The sequence below is a fragment of the Sminthopsis crassicaudata genome, chromosome 2 (genome assembly GCF_048593235.1).
Source record: "Sminthopsis crassicaudata isolate SCR6 chromosome 2, ASM4859323v1, whole genome shotgun sequence".
In the NCBI taxonomy this organism is placed as follows: Eukaryota; Metazoa; Chordata; class Mammalia; order Dasyuromorphia; family Dasyuridae; genus Sminthopsis; species Sminthopsis crassicaudata.
In genome coordinates, this window is record NC_133618.1 from 265,031,540 (window position 1) to 265,051,069 (window position 19,530).

Below are 19,530 nucleotides of genomic sequence, written 5' to 3' on the forward strand. Positions count from 1 at the left end.
ATAGTGTAAGTGACATCTGAGTCCTCAAATATGATTAATAGCAGAGTTTCACATCTAGAACTTCCACTAAAGAATTGGCGCCATTTCTAAACTAGAGCAATTCCTGATTGAGAAGGAAAAAAAAAATGCAGCTAGTCATGTGGTTGACTTAAAACAATCTGCTATCATAAAAGTACAGAACTTGAAGGTTCACTGTTGCACTTCAAAGTCTGTGACTGTGGATAGATCATTCAACCTCTTTTAGTGCAAAATGGGATAGAAATAACTGAACTACTGATTACACAGGAGTATTACAAGGATGACATAGTTAACAGTTTGTTAATACAATGTCAAAAATATCATTTTACTTTCTCCCCTTAAAAAAACTGAATTCACCAGTTATTTTTGCAGAATACAGATTGCTAATATGTTCTGAAAACATCAAAAATGAAATGCAGTCCAATAACATGAAGACCTAAGTAAAGAAGCCTCTTCTCTACCCCCAAATTTGACAAACTTATAAATAGTAAGAGAATTGTGTGTGTGTGTGAATGTATATGTAGCTACATTTCTAATTGAAAGATATATATATATATATATATATATATGTATCTTGTGACAGGGAATGATGTATTATACAAGAAACAACATACATGCTTAATCAAACAAGAGAAATTTTAAAGTTTTCATTTATTTTAAATTTTTCTATCTTGGATTTTTTTATGACACAAAATTAATTTTTTCTAGAAGGTTAAGATGCTTTCAATGAAGTATTCAAAGGCAAAAATTACTTTGGCTTCTTATTGGAGTCACTATATAAATCTAAAGCCTAAAAGAATAAGGAATACAACATTTATATAATGAGTGGCTACAAATATAAACTTTCTTTCCCTCCTAAATCCCCAAAATATGTATGTTTTAAATTGATGTATTAAATTAACATGTTCTTACACATTTTCTACTCGAACTCGTTGATAGTCAGAAAGAATAGCTCCAACAGATACAGCATCTATTTCTTCTTTTTCCTGAAAAAAAAAAATCTATTAAAGATAAATCATTATATAATCTTAATGACAATCTGAAAAATAGACAAATATTGCATTTATTTAAGGAAATCAAATATAGACATAACAAAATATTAATCTAAGTTTATAAGAAGATATAGATATGAAAACCATTGCAATGTTTAAATGGCAAGTAACAAAAATCCATTATGCAAGGAAAAAACAGAATAAAGAAACACTTGAAAAGAAAGACTTTCATATAACAGAATTTAGAGATTTCCTGATGCTTCATGGAAATTATGAGAATCATTCTATTTTAAGCAAGTGTTACCTTGTAATTGGAAAGTAAATAATCTCATCCTAAAGAATGAATAGGTAAAACAGCAAATCATAGACACAATCAATAATTTCATCCAATAGAATGACAATAATTAGACAACATACCAAAATTTGTAGCATGCAGCCAAAGCAAGTAATAAGGGGAAAATTTATATTTCTAGATGCTTACTTGAACAAAATAAAGAAAGAGAAGATCAATGAATTGGGCTTGCAATTAAAAAAACTAGAAAAAGAACAAAGTAAAAACCTGCAATCAAATACCAAACTTGAAATTCTAAAAATAAAAGGAGAGATCAATAAAATTGAAACTTAAAAAATCTATCGAATTAATAAATAAAACTAAGAGTTAGTTTTATGAAAAAACAAAAAAATAGATAAATGTTAGTTCATTTGATTAGAAAAAGGAAACAGGAAAATCAAATTGTTAGTCTCAAAAATGAAAAGGGAGAATTATGCACCAATGAAGAGGAAATCAGAGCAATAGTTAGGAGTTATTTTACCCAACTTTGTGCCAAGATATTTGACAACATAAGTGAAATGGAGGAATGCCTATAAAAATATAGATTACCCAGATTAACAGAAAAGGAAATAAACTACTTAAGTAGTCCCATTTAAAAGAAATAGAACATGCTATTAATCAACTCCCTAAGAAAAAATCCACAGGACTAGATGGATTTACATTTTAATTGTACCAAAAATTTAAAGAACAATTGACTGCAATACTATATAAACTATATGAAAATATAGAGAAGGAAGAACTCCTACCAAATAGCTTTTATGACACAAACATGGTACTGATACCTAAACCAGGTAGGAAAAAAAACAGAGAAAGAAAATTACAGATTAATCTCTCTAATGAATATTGATGGAAAATCTTAAATAAAGTATTAGCAATGAGATTACAAAAAAATCATCCCCAGATGTATTCTGATGGAAGTGGATATCTTCGACAAAGGGAAAATTCAATTCAGTTCCAATTGATCAATGATGGATAGATATGCTATACCCATAGAAGAAACAATGGGAAATGAATGTGGATTACTTGCATTTTTATTTTTCTTCCCAGGTTATTTTTACCTTCTAAATCCATTTTTTCTTGTGCAACAAGAGAACCGTACGGATCTGCACACATATATTATATCTAAGATATGCTTTAACATGTTTAACATGTATGAGTCTGCCTGCCACCTAAGGGAGGGGGTAGAAGGAGGAAAGGGAAAAGTTGGAACAGAAATGAGCGCAAGGGACAATGTTGTAGAAATTACCCATGCATATGTTCCATCAATAAAAAAGCTATAAAATAAAATCATCCCCAGGATAATACATCATGACTAAGTAGGATTTATACCAGAAATGCAGAGGTGATTCAATATTAGGAAAACTATTAGCACAACTGACTATATCAATAACCAAATTAATAAAAACCATATCATTATCTCAATAGATGCAGAAAAAAGCATTTGCTAAAATTGGACCCCCTTCCTATTAAAAACACTAGAAAATATAGGAATAAATGAACTTTTTCTTAAAAATATATTTCCTTAAAATAGTCAATAGTATCTATTTAAAACCACCAGCAACCATCATATGTAATGGGGATAAACTGGAACCATTCTGAATAAGATCAGGGATGAAATAAGATTGCCTACTATCACCATTGCTATTCAATACTGTATTATAAACACTAGCTTTGGCAATAATAAGAGTTGAGAAAGAGATTAAAGGAATTAGAGTAGGTCATGAGGAAACCAAATTATCACTCTTTGCTGATGATATGATGGTATACTTAGAGAACCCTAAAGAGTCTACTAAAAAGCTATTAGAAATAATTGACACCTTTAGCAAAGTTGCAGGATACAAAATAAATCCACATAAGCCATCAACATTCTTATATATCACTAACAAAATCCAACAGTTGGAGTTACAAAGAGAAATTCCATTTAAAGTAACTACTGATAGTATAAAATATTTGAGAATCTATCTGACAACAGAAAATCAGGAACTATATGAGCAAAACTACAAAACACTTTCTACACAAATAAAGTCAGATCTAACCAACTGGGGAAATGGTCAAAATGGATTCATGATCTAGTCATAAAGGATGAGATTATAAATAAATTAGAAGAACACAGGATAGTTTACCTCTCAGACCTGTGGAGGAATTTATGACCAAAGAAGAACTAGAGACCATTATTGATCACAAAATAGAAAACTAATGTACAAACAAAACTAATGCAGACAAGATTAGAAGGGAAGTAACAAATTGGGAAAACATTTTTACAGTCAAAGGTTCTGATAAATGCCTCATTTCCAAAACATATAGAGAACTGACTCTAATTTATAAGAAATCAAGCCATTCTACAATTGATAAATGGTCAAAGGATATGAACAAACAATTCTAAGATGAAGAAATTGAAACTATTTCTAGCCATATGAAAAGATGCTCCAAATCATTAATTAGAGAAAAATGCAAATTAAGACAACTCTGAGATACCACTACACACCTGTCAGATTGGCTAGAATGAAGGGAAAGATAATGTGGAATGTTGGAGGGGATGTGGGAAAACTAGGACACTGATATGTTGTTCATGGAATTGTGAATATATCCAGCCATTCTGGAAAGCGATTTGGAACTATGCTCAAAAAGTTATCAAACTATGCATACCCTTTGATCCAGCAGTGTTACTACTGGGCCCAAAGAGATCTTAAAGAATGGAAAGGGAATTGCATGTACAAGAATATTTGTGGCAGCTCTCTTTGTAGTGGCCAGAAATTGGAAACTGAGTGGATACCCATCAATTGGAGAATGGCTGACTAAATTGTGTTATATGACTGTTATGGACTATTACTGTTCTGTAAGAAATGACCAGCAGGATAAGTTCAGAAAGGCCTGGAGAGAGTTACATGAACTGATGCTGAGTGAAATGAGCAGGACCAGGAGATCATCATATACTTCAACAACAATACTGTATGAGGATGCATTCTGATGGATGTGGCCCTCTTCAACAATGAGATAAACCAAATCACTTCCAATAGTGCAGTAATGAATTGAACCAGCTACACCCAGCAAAAGAACTCTGGGAAATGCGTGTGAACCATTACATAGAATTCCCAACCCCTCTATTTTTATCTGCCTACATTTTTGATTTCCTTCACACGTAAATTATATATGATTTCAAAGTCCAATTCTTCTTGTGCAGCAAAACAACTGTGTGGGCATGCATATATATATATAACTTAACATATACTTTAACATATTTAACATATATTCATATATTGGTCTACCTGCCATCTGGGGGAGGGAATGGGGGGAAGGAGGGGAAAAGTTGGAACAAAAGGTTTTGCAAATGTCAAGGCTGAAAAATCACCCATGCATATATCTTGTAAATAAAAAGCTATATTAAAAAAGGATCTGATAAAAGCTTCATTTCTAAAATACCTAGAGAATTGACTCAAATTTATAATAGTTCAAGCCATTTTCCAACTGATAAACGATCAAAGGATATGAACAGACAATTTTCAGATGAAGAATTTGAAACTATTTGTAGTCACATGAAAAGGTGCTTCAAAATGACTATTGATCAGAAAAATGCAAATTAAGACAACTCTGAGATACCACTAATTGGCTAAGGTGACAGGAAAAGAACGACAAATTGGAGAAGATGTGGGAAAACTGGGACACTGACACATTGTTGGTGGAATTGTGAATACATCCAGCCATTCTGGAGAACAGTTTGGAACTATGCTCAAAAGTTATCAAACTGTGCATACCTTTTGACCCAGCAGTGTTACTACTGAGCTTATATCCCAAAGAGATCTTAAAGGAGGAAAAGAGACCCACATATGCAAAAATGTTTAAGGCAGTTCTCTTTGTAGTGGCAAAAAAACTGGAAAATAAGTGGATGCCCATCAATTGTAGAATGGCTTAATAAATTATGGTATATGAATGTTATGGAATACTATTGTTCTGTAAGAAACGACCAGCAGGATTATTTCAGAGAGACTTGGAGAGGCCTAAGTGAACTGATGCTAAGTGAAATGATCAGAACCAAGAGATCATTATACACAGCAACAAGAATGTATGAAAGATCAATTCTGATGGACGTGGCTCTCTTCAACAATAAGAGGATTCAAACCAGTTCCACTTGTGCAGTGATGAAGAGAGCCACCTACACTCAGAGAGAGAACCGTAGGAACAGTGTGGTACACAACATAGGATTTTCACTATCTCTTGTTATCTGCTTGCATTGTTTTATTTCTCAGTTTTTCTTTTCCTTCCTTCTTGATCTGATTTTTCTTGTGCAGCAAAATAACTGTACAAATATGTACACATTTATAGAATTTAACATATATTTCAACATATTTAACATGTATTGTACTACCTGCCAGCTAGGGAGGAGGTGGGGAGAAGAAGGGGAAAATTTGGAACAAAAGGTTTTCCAAGGGCCAAGATTGGAAAAATTACCCATGCATATGCTTTGCAAAAAAAATAATTTTTTAAAAAAGTACAATTGGTCAAATGCAAAAGGAGTTTTTTTTTTTTTTAAAAGCTAATTAAAAAAAATTCACCAAAAATTAGAATTGGACAACTGAAAGTGAATGAGTTAATGAGACATTAAGAATCAGTTAAACAAAAGTTAAAAAAAAAAAAATTAAAGTAGGAGAAAATATAAAACACCTTATTGGAAAAACAACTGATCTGGAAAATAGATCCAGAAAAGACTATTGAAGAATTATTGTACTATCTGGAAACTACAATGAAAAAAAGAGCCTGGGCAACATCTTCAAGAAATTGTCATGGAAAACTGTCCTATTTTTCTTGAGGAAAATAGCCATTAAAAGGATCCATCAGACATGTCTCTCTTCATCAATGAAATGATTCAAAGCAGTTCCAATTGCTCAATGATGAAGAGAGCCATCTACATCTAGAGAGAGGACAGTGGGAACTGAATGTGGTTCACAACATTCTCACTCTTTTTGTTGTTGTTTGCTTGCATTTTATTTTGCTTCTCTTTCTTTTCTTTTTTATTGGTTTGATTTGATTTTTCTTGTGCAGCAAGATAATTGTATAAATATGTATGCATATATTGGATTTAACATGTATTTCTACCATGTTTAACATAGATTGGAATATTTGCCATCTTGGGGGCTTCGAGGAAAGGGAAGAAATTGGAACACAAAGTTTTACAAGGGCTAATGTTGAAGAATTGTCTATGCATATGTTTTGAAAAATAAAAAGCATTAATTAAAAAAAAAAAGAATATGCCAATCACCCCCTGAAAAAGATACCAAAGGAATATTGTAGCTAGATTCCACAATTATCAGATCAAGGAAAAAATACTGCAAGCAGCCAGAAAGAAACAATTCAAATATCAAGGAGCCATGATTAGGATTACCTAGGACCTAGCAGCTTCCACTTTAAAGTACTGAAAGGCTTAGGATATGATAGTCCAGAGGTAAAGGAGCTTATACTGCAACCAAGAATTAACTACCCAGCAAAACTAAGCATTATTTTTCAGGGGAAAAGATGGACATTCAATTCAATTGAAAGGATTTTCAATTATTTTTGATGACAAGATCAGAACTGAACAGAAAATCTGATCTTTAAATACAGAACTCAAGAAAAGTATAAGAAAGCTAAAAAAAAAAAAAAAACCCACTATTTTTTTAAAGGTTAAAATGTTTGCATCTGTACATGAACAGATAATACACGTAACTCTTGAAAACTGTATATCAGGGTATATTTAGAAAGTGTAGGTAAAAGTTGACTTTAATGTGATGATATAGAAAAAGAAACTAAAGGTGGAAAGGAATTATACAGGAAGAAGAGGAAAGGAAGTAAAATGGAATAAATTGCATCATATAAACAGGCAAAAGAGATCTATTACCATTGAGGGGAAAAAGGGAGGGGAATGAGCATTATTTGACCCTTAATCTCATAGGATTTGGCCAAAAATTAATTGGAAACTAAAAGATCTAATTCTAAAGAATGAGGGGGGTGAAACAACAAACCATAGAAACAATTGATAATTTTATCCAAGAGAATGACAATGAGACAACATACCAAAATTTATGGAATATAGCCAAAGCAATTCTTAAAAGAAAATTTATATCTCTAGATGCTTATGTGAATAAAATAGAGAAAAAGAAGATTAATTGGGCATGCAATTAAAAAAAAAAAAAAGGTAGAAAAAGAACAGATTAAAATCCCCTGATTAAATCCCAAATTGGAAATTCTGAAAATCACAGAAGGGATTAATAAAATTGAAAGTATGAAAACTACTGAACTAATAAACAAAACTAAGAACTAGTTTTATGAAATTTCAGCCAATAAAATAGATGAACCTTTATTTAAAATGATTAGAAAAAAGGAAAGAAGAAAACCAAATTAGCAGTATTAAAAATGAAAAAGTAAACTTACCACCAATGAAGAAGAAATTAACACAATAATTAGAAAACTATTTTACATGTAATTAGAAAAATAAAATGCTATTGTTTTAAATATATATCCATATTTTAAAAAACAGCAAAAAATAACAAATATTCTGTCGATTTAATTTTTATGTAAAAATAAACAAGCATATCCATTTCATTAGTATGCAAATTTGCTTTCATCTTTAATAATAGTAAAATTATATGTATACCAAAGAATTGGTATGAACTTTGGTCATGCTTCTGAAGTGATAGTGGTAGAATGAATAGGAAAGGTTGAAGGGAAACGGAAACACATGACAGGAAAGTTCTGAAGTCCCAAACTCTGCAATACCAAAGACATGCGTGAGATATGTAATAAACAAACAACAAAAAGAGAAAATTGAAAACACTTCCACACGTCAAGTATCCTGAAAAAGCTGCAAAGAACTGAATAATCCTCAATCTTTTCCACCAATGTCCAGAATAACCTTGACAAATGGCCAGATCTTTGTTGTTCAAGGCTTCTACCCATTTCAAGGATGTCACCAGACTCCACATTGACTAGATTATGGATCTATGGGCTAGAGATGACAAATCTTCTTAAGGAGATTCCCACTACATCTGACATAGACTTGACAGGCATGACCCAAAGATGGTCTCATAGCTCATACAGTGGTTATGTTGGAAAAGAGTCCAAGGAAGAGGGTGGTATGGACAAATAAAGGGAATCTCTATGGCTAGAGTCCTGATTTTATATGGAAAGTTCTGTGTGATCAGCAGCAGGATCCTGCTGAGAGGGATTTTATTAGAAAGTATTAGAGGAAGCTTCCAGAAGGGTAAAGGAAAGAAAAGTGCTAAAGGCAGCATTCCCTGGATGTTATTGACTTTGCTGTTTAAATTGTACTGCAAGCTTAATGAGACTGAAAGCAAACTGAGTTAGTTGATTTAGCAGCTAGGGGAAAAGTTTAGGCTTTCAGGGACCTTGCAACGAAAGCTGAGGAGAAGCCAGCTGAATTAATGGTGGTATAAGTAAAGAAATTTCTCCTGATTAGACAGAAAGTGTGGGGGGGGGCCCAAACAACTGTCTTTTATACAGAGGCTCCTGGTTCCTGCTAAGATAAGAGCAAGCAGAATAGAGAAGAAGAGCAGACTTGGGACTAGAGACTGGGAAATTCTGAAAGGTGCTTAGGAAGTTCCAGACTTATTCTATCACTATAAGTTGTTTATGCATGTTAGAATCCATCAGAGATATATGTTTAAAAAAAAAAAAAAGAAAGAAAAGAAAAGAAAAAGAAAAACAAAACAGGCTGGAGTTGTCACAAACATAGCCAAGGTGGAGGAATAGGAACAGTGTCAATTTGGAAAATCAGTTAGTGATATCATGCTAGTGGTGGGCACAGGGACTATATGATTCCTCCCTCCCTTAGGACAACATAGCTATTCCTAATCCAAGTGGCCCTCAACCTGTCTCTGTCTAGTGAAATGGAACTCTCCCATTCCAGGGTTTATCAACAATTGCATCATTATGGATATGAAGGTCCACATAAAGTATCTGACCTCTCAGAAGTTAATTTCCATGTCAAATCAATGCTATTATGGAAAGGGGAAAGACTCTCTCATTCAATGGTTTTCTAGATACACTCTTTTTTACATCATTATCCCTTGTACTCCCTTCTGTTCCGAATTTTTCCCTCCTTCCCTCCACCCCCTCCCCTAGATGGCAGGCATTCCCATACATATTAAATATGTTATAGTATATCCTAGGCACAATATATATGTGCAGAATCAAATTTTGTTGTTGTTGTTGCAAAGGAATAATTGGATTCGGAAGGTTAAAATAAAGTGGGAAGAAAAACAATAAACTTCAAACAGTTTACACTCATTTCCCAGTGTTCCCTTTCTGGGTGTAGCTAATTCTGTCCATCATTGATCACTTGGAACTGAATTATATATTCTCTTTGTTGAAGATATCCACTTCCATCAGAATACATCCTCATACAGTATCATTGTTGAAGTGTATAATGATCTCCTAGTTCTACTCATTTCACTCAGCATCAGTTGATGTAAGTCTCTCCAAGCCTCTCTGTATTCATCCTGCTGGTCATTTCTTACAGAATAATAATATTCTATAACATTCATATACCATAATTTACCCAACCGTTCTCCAATTGATGGGCATCCAATCATTTTCCAGTTTCTAGCTACTATAAAAAGAGCTGCCACAAACATTTTGGCACATACAGGTCCCTTTCCCTTCTTTAGTATTTCCTTGGGATATAAGCCCAGAAGTAACACTGATGGGTCAAAGGGTATGCACATTTTGATAACTTTTTGGGCATAATTCCAGATTGCTCTCCAGAATGGTTGGATTCTTTCACAACTCCACCAACAATGCATCAGTGTCCCAGTTTTCCCACATCCCCTCCATCATTCATCATTATTTGTTCCTGTCATCTTAGCCAATCTGACAGGTGTGTAGTGATATCTCAGAGTTGTCTTAATTTGCATTTCTCTGATCAATAGTGATTTGGAACACTCTTTCATATGAGTGGAAATTCAATTTCATCATCTGAAAATTGTCTGTTCATATCCTTTGACCACTGATCAATTGGAGAATGGCTTGATTTCTTATAAATTAGGGTCAATTCTCTGTATATTTTGGAGATGAGCTCTTTATCAGAACCTTTAACTGTAAAAATGTTTTCCCAATTTGTTACTTTCCTTCTAATCTTGTTTGCATTAGTATTGTTTGTACAGAAACTTTTTAGTTTGATGTAATCAAAATGTTCTATTTTGTGATCAATAATGGTCTCTAGTTCTTCTTTGGTCACAAATTCCTTCCTCCTCCACAGGTCTGAGAAGTAAACCATCCCATGTTCCTCTAATTTATTAATGATCTCGTCCTTTATGCCTAAATCATGGACTCATTTTGATCTTATCTTAGTATGTGGTGTTAAACGTGGGTCCATGCCTAGTTTCTGCCATATTAATTTCCAGTTTTCCCAGCAGTTTTTGTCAAATAAAGAATTCTTATCCCAAAAGTTGAGATCTTTGGGTTTGTCAAACACTAGATTGCTATTTATATTCACTATCTTGCCCTGTGAACCTAACCTATTCCACTGATCAACTAGTCTATTTCTTAGCCAATACCAAATGGTTTTGGTGACTGCTGCTTTATAATATAGTTCTAGATCAGGTACAGCTAGGTCACCTTCATTTGATTTTTTTTTTTATTACTTCCCTTGAAATTCTAGACCTTTTGTTCTTCCATAAGAATTTTGTTGTTATTTTTTCTAGGTCATTAAAATAGTTTCTTGGGAGTCTGATTGGTATAGCACTAAATAAATAGATTAATTTAGTGAGTACTGTCATCTAGATCCACTCTTTAGGAAGGCTGACTTGATATGAATGAACTGTTTTTGCTCTGGCTGATTCTCTATGGTCCTTCCTTTAGCTCAAGATCCTTTTCAGTTTCATTTTTTTTTTTCCTCCTCTTTTCCTTTCTTTTCCCTTAATATCATCCATGGCAGAAGAACTGATGAGTTATTTAAATGCTGGAATTCTCTAGAAGAACACTGGTATCTTGCCATGATGAGGCATATGGTAGCTTTACTTCCTTCTCAAAAGCATCTTCTTACACAACTTCTTTTGATCATAGCTTTCCTGATACAACATTCACCTTACCTCTTTCCCCAAGTGTGAAAGACTCCAACTTCTCTGACACAGCTTCCTTGTCTAGACAATAAATACCTTAAACTATGTGGCCTCTGTGTCCTTCAGACTTAGTGGATGCCAGAGACAGGGTAAATTGACTCTATTTTAGCCAATCACGAACCAAACACATTTCCAAATAATGATAAAGGAGGCCAAATCCAGAGAAAAGACCTTGTTGCAACATATTTGCTATGTTAGGGAAAAATAAAGTACTTTTGTTAAATGTTCAATTTCATTAAGACTAATTTCATGCCAACATCAAATTGGACCTAAGATACTTTAGCCATACTTACACAGCTGGGATCCCATTCATGGAATTTTTATATGGTAAACATACAGCCAATAACATGAGGAGAGTTTGAAGTAACCTATTCCTAACAGTTTGTACAAGAAGAAAACCAAGGCAATAGAAGGAACAAAGACCAAGCAGTATAAAGTGTAGCATGCTGTTGTCTCCAGAAGCTGCCAATCGCTCTCTGGGGGGAGATCTGCTATGTCAATTCAAATCTCTCGGATAGATTCTTCTTCCTGCAGACAGCCCCGTCAAGCCTGATGTAGTACAGAGACTTCTCTTCTTTCTGGAGTGCTGTCCTCTTTTATCCTCCCAGAGAATGGGCATGGGATAATGCAAGGGCTTCTGGGAAGAACCACTTCAACCAATGAGCTTGCTCCTCCCAAGCATGCAAGCTCTTCCTTAGGAATTCACAAGTCAAATTACCAGGAAAGGCCGGAACTAGAGAATTGTTAAGTACCGACTTAGCACTTAGTAAGAACCTAACAATAAAGGCCTGACAGAATCTAAGTGATCAGAAGAGAAGAGATATGGCAAGTAGGCCAAAAGAGAAAGGCTGGGGAAAAGATCTAACATGAAGGAGGAAATAATAGCCATCAGATTCATACAGGAGGAAAAAAGTAATAAACCAGAAAAGGAAACCAAAAAATAAATAAATATTATGGAGGGATGGAAAGCAAACTGCAAACCTCCAATTAAAAAGCAATCATGATAGCAAGAAAAAAGAAACTAAGAATGGAAAATGGGACTAAATTTAAAGGCAGAAATTAAACTTTTCAAAAAATAAATCACTAAAGCAAGTAAGAAAACATTCAATTTAGAAGGCTGAAAGAGAACTGCCCCAAAAGAGAGAAATGGCAGAATAGTAAATTCGAAAATAATTTCAAATTGTAGAAGTTGTAGAAGGAAATATGGCAAAACAGTCAAAAGACTGAGCAGCAGCAGAGAAACGTATGAGTTCTTATAAAGTCAAAGTGACTAACATGTATGACAGAGTACGTAACAAAACAGAACTTAAGAGGATAACTACTCTTCTTAAAATGTCAATTATTCATGTAAACAAAAGCAAGAAACAAATTAAAAACTAAAACAATCTCACAAAAAGAAATTAATTAAGTCATAAATGAATGAGTAAAGATAACAGAACCTCTGGTTCAGAAAGAATTTTAAGTCAATCCCATAACACATTAAAGGACAATTAATTTTGTCATAAAAATAACTCTGTATTAAGAAAGGCAGGAGGAGAAAAGGACTTCTGGTAAAGATGAAAATTGCCCACCCTGGTGTCCCAGTAGGAGATCGAGTCAGTATCATACTTGGAAAGCAAAACAATATCTACCCTTTAAAAAATACCTGTTTTATCAGCTAAATTAATAACATCAGGACTTGTCAGAACTAAAGAAAGGGATGAAGCCAATACCTAACTTCAAAGAAGACAGAAGAAAGACCTAGGCCAAAATCAGAGTCAAGGTCAATGGAGTGACAGGATCTAAGAGAATCCAAAAGATTTCAATTATCCAGGAGGGGATTGGACCAAAGGAGGTAAAGGCCAAAACAGGAAACCAAATAAAAGAGAGCTCCTCCAAAATGCTGAAGGAATAGAGCCTAAACTAAAATGAAACTCCAATCAAGGAACTAAAATTTGAGAAATGAGTAAATCAAAGAAAACACCAAACAGTATAAAAAACTATTGAAAATCTAAAGATTCTCCCCAAAATTGAAAGTAACTGCATAAAAACTACAAGGAGAGACTAAAATGGAAAAATAAAGCTTTCCACAAGAATTGCAGAAACAGCTAGAAGAAATGAAGCAAGAAATAAACATGAAATAAAAACTCTGGAGGGAATTGGAAAAATTAAGTGGTAAAACTTGGCCAAGTGATGGACACCCTGAAAACAAGAATAGGCCAAAAAGAACCGCTAAAGTAATAACCTATTTACCTAAAAATGCTTAAACAAAATATGGCATATACATGTAGCAAGATATTATGTTACTATAAGATATGATAAAAGGGATCGTTTCAGAGAAACCTTGCAAAAACTATGTCAACTGATGTAGATTGAAGTGAGTGGAATCAGAACCACTTATACAATGATACCAATACAATAAAGAAAAATAACTTTTAAATACTTAAGAATCAATGCTATGACAAAAACTACTCCAAAGGATAAAAAATGAAGCAAGCTACTCACTCACTTCTGGACCTAAAAATGAAAACTCCAAAAGCAGAGTGAGAAATAAAATTTAGAGATATTGTCAATGTAAGAATTTGCTCTGCTTAATTATGCATATTTATTGTAAGGTTATGATTGATTTTTTTTTGTTATTCAACTGAGGAGAGAGAAAATAAATGCTTGATCACTGAAAAGATTTAACTTAAATATTTTTAAAAGTTTATTTCCAACTGCTCATATTCTCCCCATCCCAGTGATACCTGCTTATATACAAACCCATTAATCTTACCCAATTGTTCTTTCCTTTACTTTCAGCCTTCTTATCTGTACTAGTTCTCTCAATGTCCCACTAAAATCTCCCTCTACTGTGCTCTCTGGAATTATTAATTAATCTCTGTCAATAATTAATAAAGCTGTTTTCATCTTAAACCTTTTTCTTTCTCAGTCTTTCCATCTTCTGCCACTCATTAAGATGTCATTCTTGATGTCACTATGTCCTGACACTAAAATTAACAGGACAAATTAAAAATAAAATGTTCTTTTTACATATGGATTAAACTAGGGTCTAATGTTTCTAGAGAATAAAAAAAAAATAAGCTTAAATTTATAAATAATATTCTCCCCTTTTAAGAATGCCTCAGTATCTAACATTCTGTTAATGACAAAGAAAACAAAATTCCTGAATTTGAGATGTTTTTCAGTGAAAGACATTCCAAGATTCCTAATATAAATCATTCATTAAGTACATACACTTGCATTAGAGCTCTGAGTGGAAATATTTGGACTTCTGGAAACATTTCACATTATTAAATAAGAATCACTTATGAAAGCTGATAATGTTCTAGGGGCTCAGTAATCATGCAAAAAAAAAATTACATGCCTATTAAAAGCATTAGATTCCTACTCCTTATACCTCTAAATTCTTTGTGTTGATAGTGTCATGCACATTTGAACTAAATAAAAATACATACTGAATATTATTTTGCTTAATCTGTGATTACAATGACACTGAAAATTAGAGTTTTAAAGCACTGCATTGAGAAATTTGATTCAAAGGTCTGATTTTTGTTTATTTAAGAAGGTTCTGTTTCACCAATGTCAAAGAATTTTTAAATGGGAAGAGATCACCATCTGGAGTTCTTTGATTAAACAGTGAGCTCATGACACTTAGAGTATTAGGTCACTGATTAAGAACATTATTATCACACTTTGTGGGCTGTTTTCAATTAAACAGAGGGAAAAAAAGTTGCTATAGATGATAACTAAAGTACAAAAGATTATAATTTTGCCAATTATTTTCATTTCAAAGTAATTCTATATGCTTTCTACTTCAGAGACTCCACCTGTGTTGCAACTCGAACAACATCAGAAATACAGTCTACTCTAAAAGTTAAAGAATTAAACAAAACTAAAGAACTACAGTATTTTTATCTCTAGTCTCCCTGGAATATTTTTTTTTGCTAATAAAATGAGCTGACATTTTTTAGACTTTTGGAGAATCCTTTTTTCAAAAATAAAATATATATATAAACAGCACAAACTTTGTCAGCCAGATAAAGCAACATTCAAGAAATATTCACTTCTTAGCAGCTGGTTTGACAGCAGCTTTTTAATTTGTTTAGAAGTGTTTCCAGAACACATTTTCCCAATTCCTATAGAAACTTCCTTTTCCATTTTCTTAAAAGAACATTTTAAAATGCAATATGTCTACATCTTTAACATAGTAAGTAGGTTTACAATTCTATAAACTACACTTAAACAAGCAACATCTATGCCAGACTATCTAATAGCCAGAAAATATGTATTTTAAAATCAAAGTACTATTTGAGAAAGAAATCTTTGATAACATTTGAATTTAAAGGGCAACTTTGTTTCATAAAATTCAGTTCCTTAATATAGCAGTGTTTTTTTGTTGATTGACAAGTCCTTTTCTCAGTCTTCTTATCTTCTTTCTTGGTCTTTCTACAGATTTCAAATTATTGACTAAAATTATTTCCTTCCTGAGCTTTTGAAAAATTACTATGGGTTCCATTTTTTAGTCCTTTAGTCTCTGAACATTTTATTGCTCAATAATTTCAAAAAACTTTCAGGGCTGCAACTACCATGTTCTCAAAAATTATTCTCAAATCTGCACATCTCTTAGATTATTTGTTATTCTCATACCTACTTTCATAAACTTAAACTAATTTGATTATTTTTAGATGGAATATCCTCCTACCCATTTCTCTAAAAATGATCATATTCATTTTTGAAAACTTAGCTCAAAGATTATTTCTTCTTGATCCAGGAAGAATCAATTATTTTTTTCTTGTGACCTCCTCTAAAACTCCTTTATTTGTACTTACTTTATCTAATGATTATTTGTATTCTTATCTTCAATTAAAATATATATATATATATATATATATATTGAGTGAATACCACACACAAAGCATTATACTAGACAATGAGAATACCAAAACAAAAATTATTACCTACTATCAAAGTACATAGGAACTTGCCTACATTGAATTAAGTAAATATAAAGCAAACATAAAATAATATAAAGTAATTTCATAAATAATATAAAGTAATAATAATATTAAATATATGTTTTAATATTAAATAATAAAAAGTAATTACATATCAAAAAACAATTGTAATATCTAATTTCCTACATCCTAGTGGAATAATATAAATGGGCCGATCATTTGCTGTGATGTTGCTGTGTTACACCTTTTCTTTTTTGTGTAAAATTAAGTTTTGGAATGCCTTAATGATTGACAAATTTAAGGTATTTTTAAAAAATTAAAATTTAGTAATAAAACAGCAAAAGTCAAACAATGAATTAGGTCAGCCTTATTAACACATGGATTTTGTTTTCCTATTTAAATGATATCTTTAAGTTCAGTGGATTCAGACATTGTCATTTAAAATTTGGAAACATGTCCCTTTAAGGAAATAAGGCTCTTATTTCTTATTCACTATGGAACAAATTTGGAAAATGTTAATAGAAGTATCTTAGTTCACCATAATTGATAAAAATAATTGGAAAAGCAATGTCTAAATGTGCAATGATTTCAAATGATAATGGACTTTTATAACCTTTATTTCAGCTTCAGGAGAAATATAAAAGTTGGTATTTAAATCCCTACTTAAAAAATGCTTAATTAATGAATATTAAGAAGCTAACTCACAAGGCAAAACATGGTCATTATTATAATATTTCTGTAAGATAAAAGAAAAGAAAGCACTATAGTTCCAGCATCAATAATAAATAATTTGAGGCAAAAACAAATGAAGGGACTTCTACAATTTCACTCAATAAATCAGGACAAAGCCATAAATTTGAACCACGTCTTCCTATTTTCCTATTCAATGTTCTTTCCAATAAATCTTTCATCCTTATTGAAAAGCAAAAGTGAAGAAAACACAATCTTTTTTTTTTTTAATTATAGCTTTTTATTTACAAAACATATGCATGGATAATTATTCAACACTAATCCCTGCAAAATCTTCTATTCCAAACTTTCCCCTCCTTCCCCCCCCACTCCCTCCCCAGAAGACAGGTATTCTAATACATGTTAAACTATATATTAAACCAATATATGTTATACATATCTATACAGTTAACTTGCTGCACAAGAAAAATCAGATCTAGAAAGAAAAAAAAAAATCAGAGAAGGAAAACAAAAATGCAAGAAAACAACAACAGAAAGAATGAAAATGCTATATTGTGGTCCACACTCAGTTCCCATACTCCTCTCCCTGGGTGTAGATAACTCTCTTCATTACTGAACAATTGGAACTTGTCTAAATCAATTCATTATTGACTGGTTCTGCTCCTTTCACTTAGCATTAGTTCATGCAAGTCTCTCCAGACCTCTCTGAAATCATCCTGGTGGTAATTTCTTAGAGAACAATAATATTCCATAACATTCACATACCATAATTTATCCAGCCATTCCCCAACTGATGGTCATCCATTCAGTTTCCATTTCTTGCCACTACAAAGAGGGTTGCCACAAACATTTTTGCACATACAAGTCCCTTTCCCTTCCTTAATATCTCTTTGGGATATAAGCCCAGTAGTAACACTGCTAGACCAAAGGGTATACACAGTTTGATAACTTTTTGAACATAGGTCTAAATTGCTCTCCAGAATGGTTGAATTCATTCACAGTTCCACCAACAATGTATTAGTGTCCCAGTTTTCCCACATCCCCTCCAACATTCATCATTATCTTTTCCTGTCATCTTAGCCACAGACTGGTGTGTAGTGGTACCTCAAAATTGAAAAACAAAATCTTTGAAATTAAAAACATACTCAAATAGATTTGCACATTCCATTCTACAATAAAGATTGTAACCTATCTGGGACTGCCTAATCTAATGATTATCTTTTATGCCTTCCCACACAATCACTGGAGTTCCACCCTAAAAGCTGGGGGCCTTCCTCACTTTCTCCTAATAGGGTAAAGATAACAGCAGAATGCACTGTTGTCACATAAACCAGTTCATCACCTTCTGCTTTGTTCAAATGCTTTTTTCCTGACATTTTAGTCCAATTATGTTTTTTAACTAATTTGTATTATGTTGTTGCCTGCTCACACTAACACGAGCTTTTCTACTGATTTCTGAATAATACTCATCTTTATTTCTTCCAAATATACATTTTTCCTGACTTATCCAGATAACAGTACCATTAGAATATGACCTTATGATCTTATTTAGTGAAGGAGTCCTAAATTATGTAGTCTAGCATTCTCATTTTACAAATTAGTAAGAGCAAATATTATTTAGTTATGCTAGATTTCATAAGTCTCCCTTTCTAAGAAAAAATAACTACTATTTCCAAAAGGAAATGCAATAGCCTGCTCTCCTCTCAATTTTGGGCTTGATTTAGTACTATCCACCTGCAATGTAAAGGTTATCCATCTAACTGGACAGTCTTGACAAAAAGAATTCTTCACATATTTGGTTTTTTACATGTGGATGGTTAATTCTAGTTATTTGAGTGGTTATGGATCTCTTTCAGGAATTTCTGTAGTATTTCTCAGATTGATGAAACCAGTAAATTAGCATTCATTAACAGGAGCATCTCAAGGACCTCCACAATGTTGTAAAACCTTAGAATCTTAGAGAGTTCTCCACCATGCCAATGGGCACTACCTTTAGAGAGTACATATAATCCTGTTTTTTGGTTTTATGGTTTGTCTGATAATAACAGACAATTGTATAATGAAGTATCTTTCAAAGAATCATATATTTTATACACCTATGTAAAATGCCTTATTAGAAAGTTATTTTGCTCTAATCAGATAAATTGTTGTTTTATGGTCAATGAATTATAAACTTAGTGATGCTATAATAGTTACAGATTCCAGTCAATTGTGTCATGGCAAAAATAGAGTTCACTGTGGAACAATCTAATATCCTCATTGAAGATACCCTAAGTGAGTATGCAAACTATTCTCATAAAAATTTTAGGTAACTTCCCACTAAGAAGGCATAATAAAGATCAAGGAAAAGCCTAGTTCTACTATATAAATTCCAACAAAAAGCTAAAAATAGATCCAGACAATGATAAATTTTAAAAGGTGAAAGTAAACTCTATCATGTAACCAAGAAGTAC

The 19,530-nt window shown here is 32.6% G+C and overlaps 1 protein-coding gene across 3 annotated transcripts in view; it reads right to left on the reverse strand.

Annotated features, from left to right (window-relative positions):
* DPH6 (diphthamine biosynthesis 6) overlaps positions 1 to 19,530 on the reverse strand; it is a 454,085-nt gene that overhangs the window by 344,747 nt on the left and 89,808 nt on the right. For all 3 annotated transcript variants that reach the window (XM_074289213.1, XM_074289214.1, XM_074289215.1), the window contains exon 4: positions 931 to 1,004. In XM_074289213.1, coding sequence (XP_074145314.1) covers positions 931 to 1,004 — 74 coding nt within the window. The remainder of the gene's footprint in view (positions 1 to 930; positions 1,005 to 19,530) is intronic.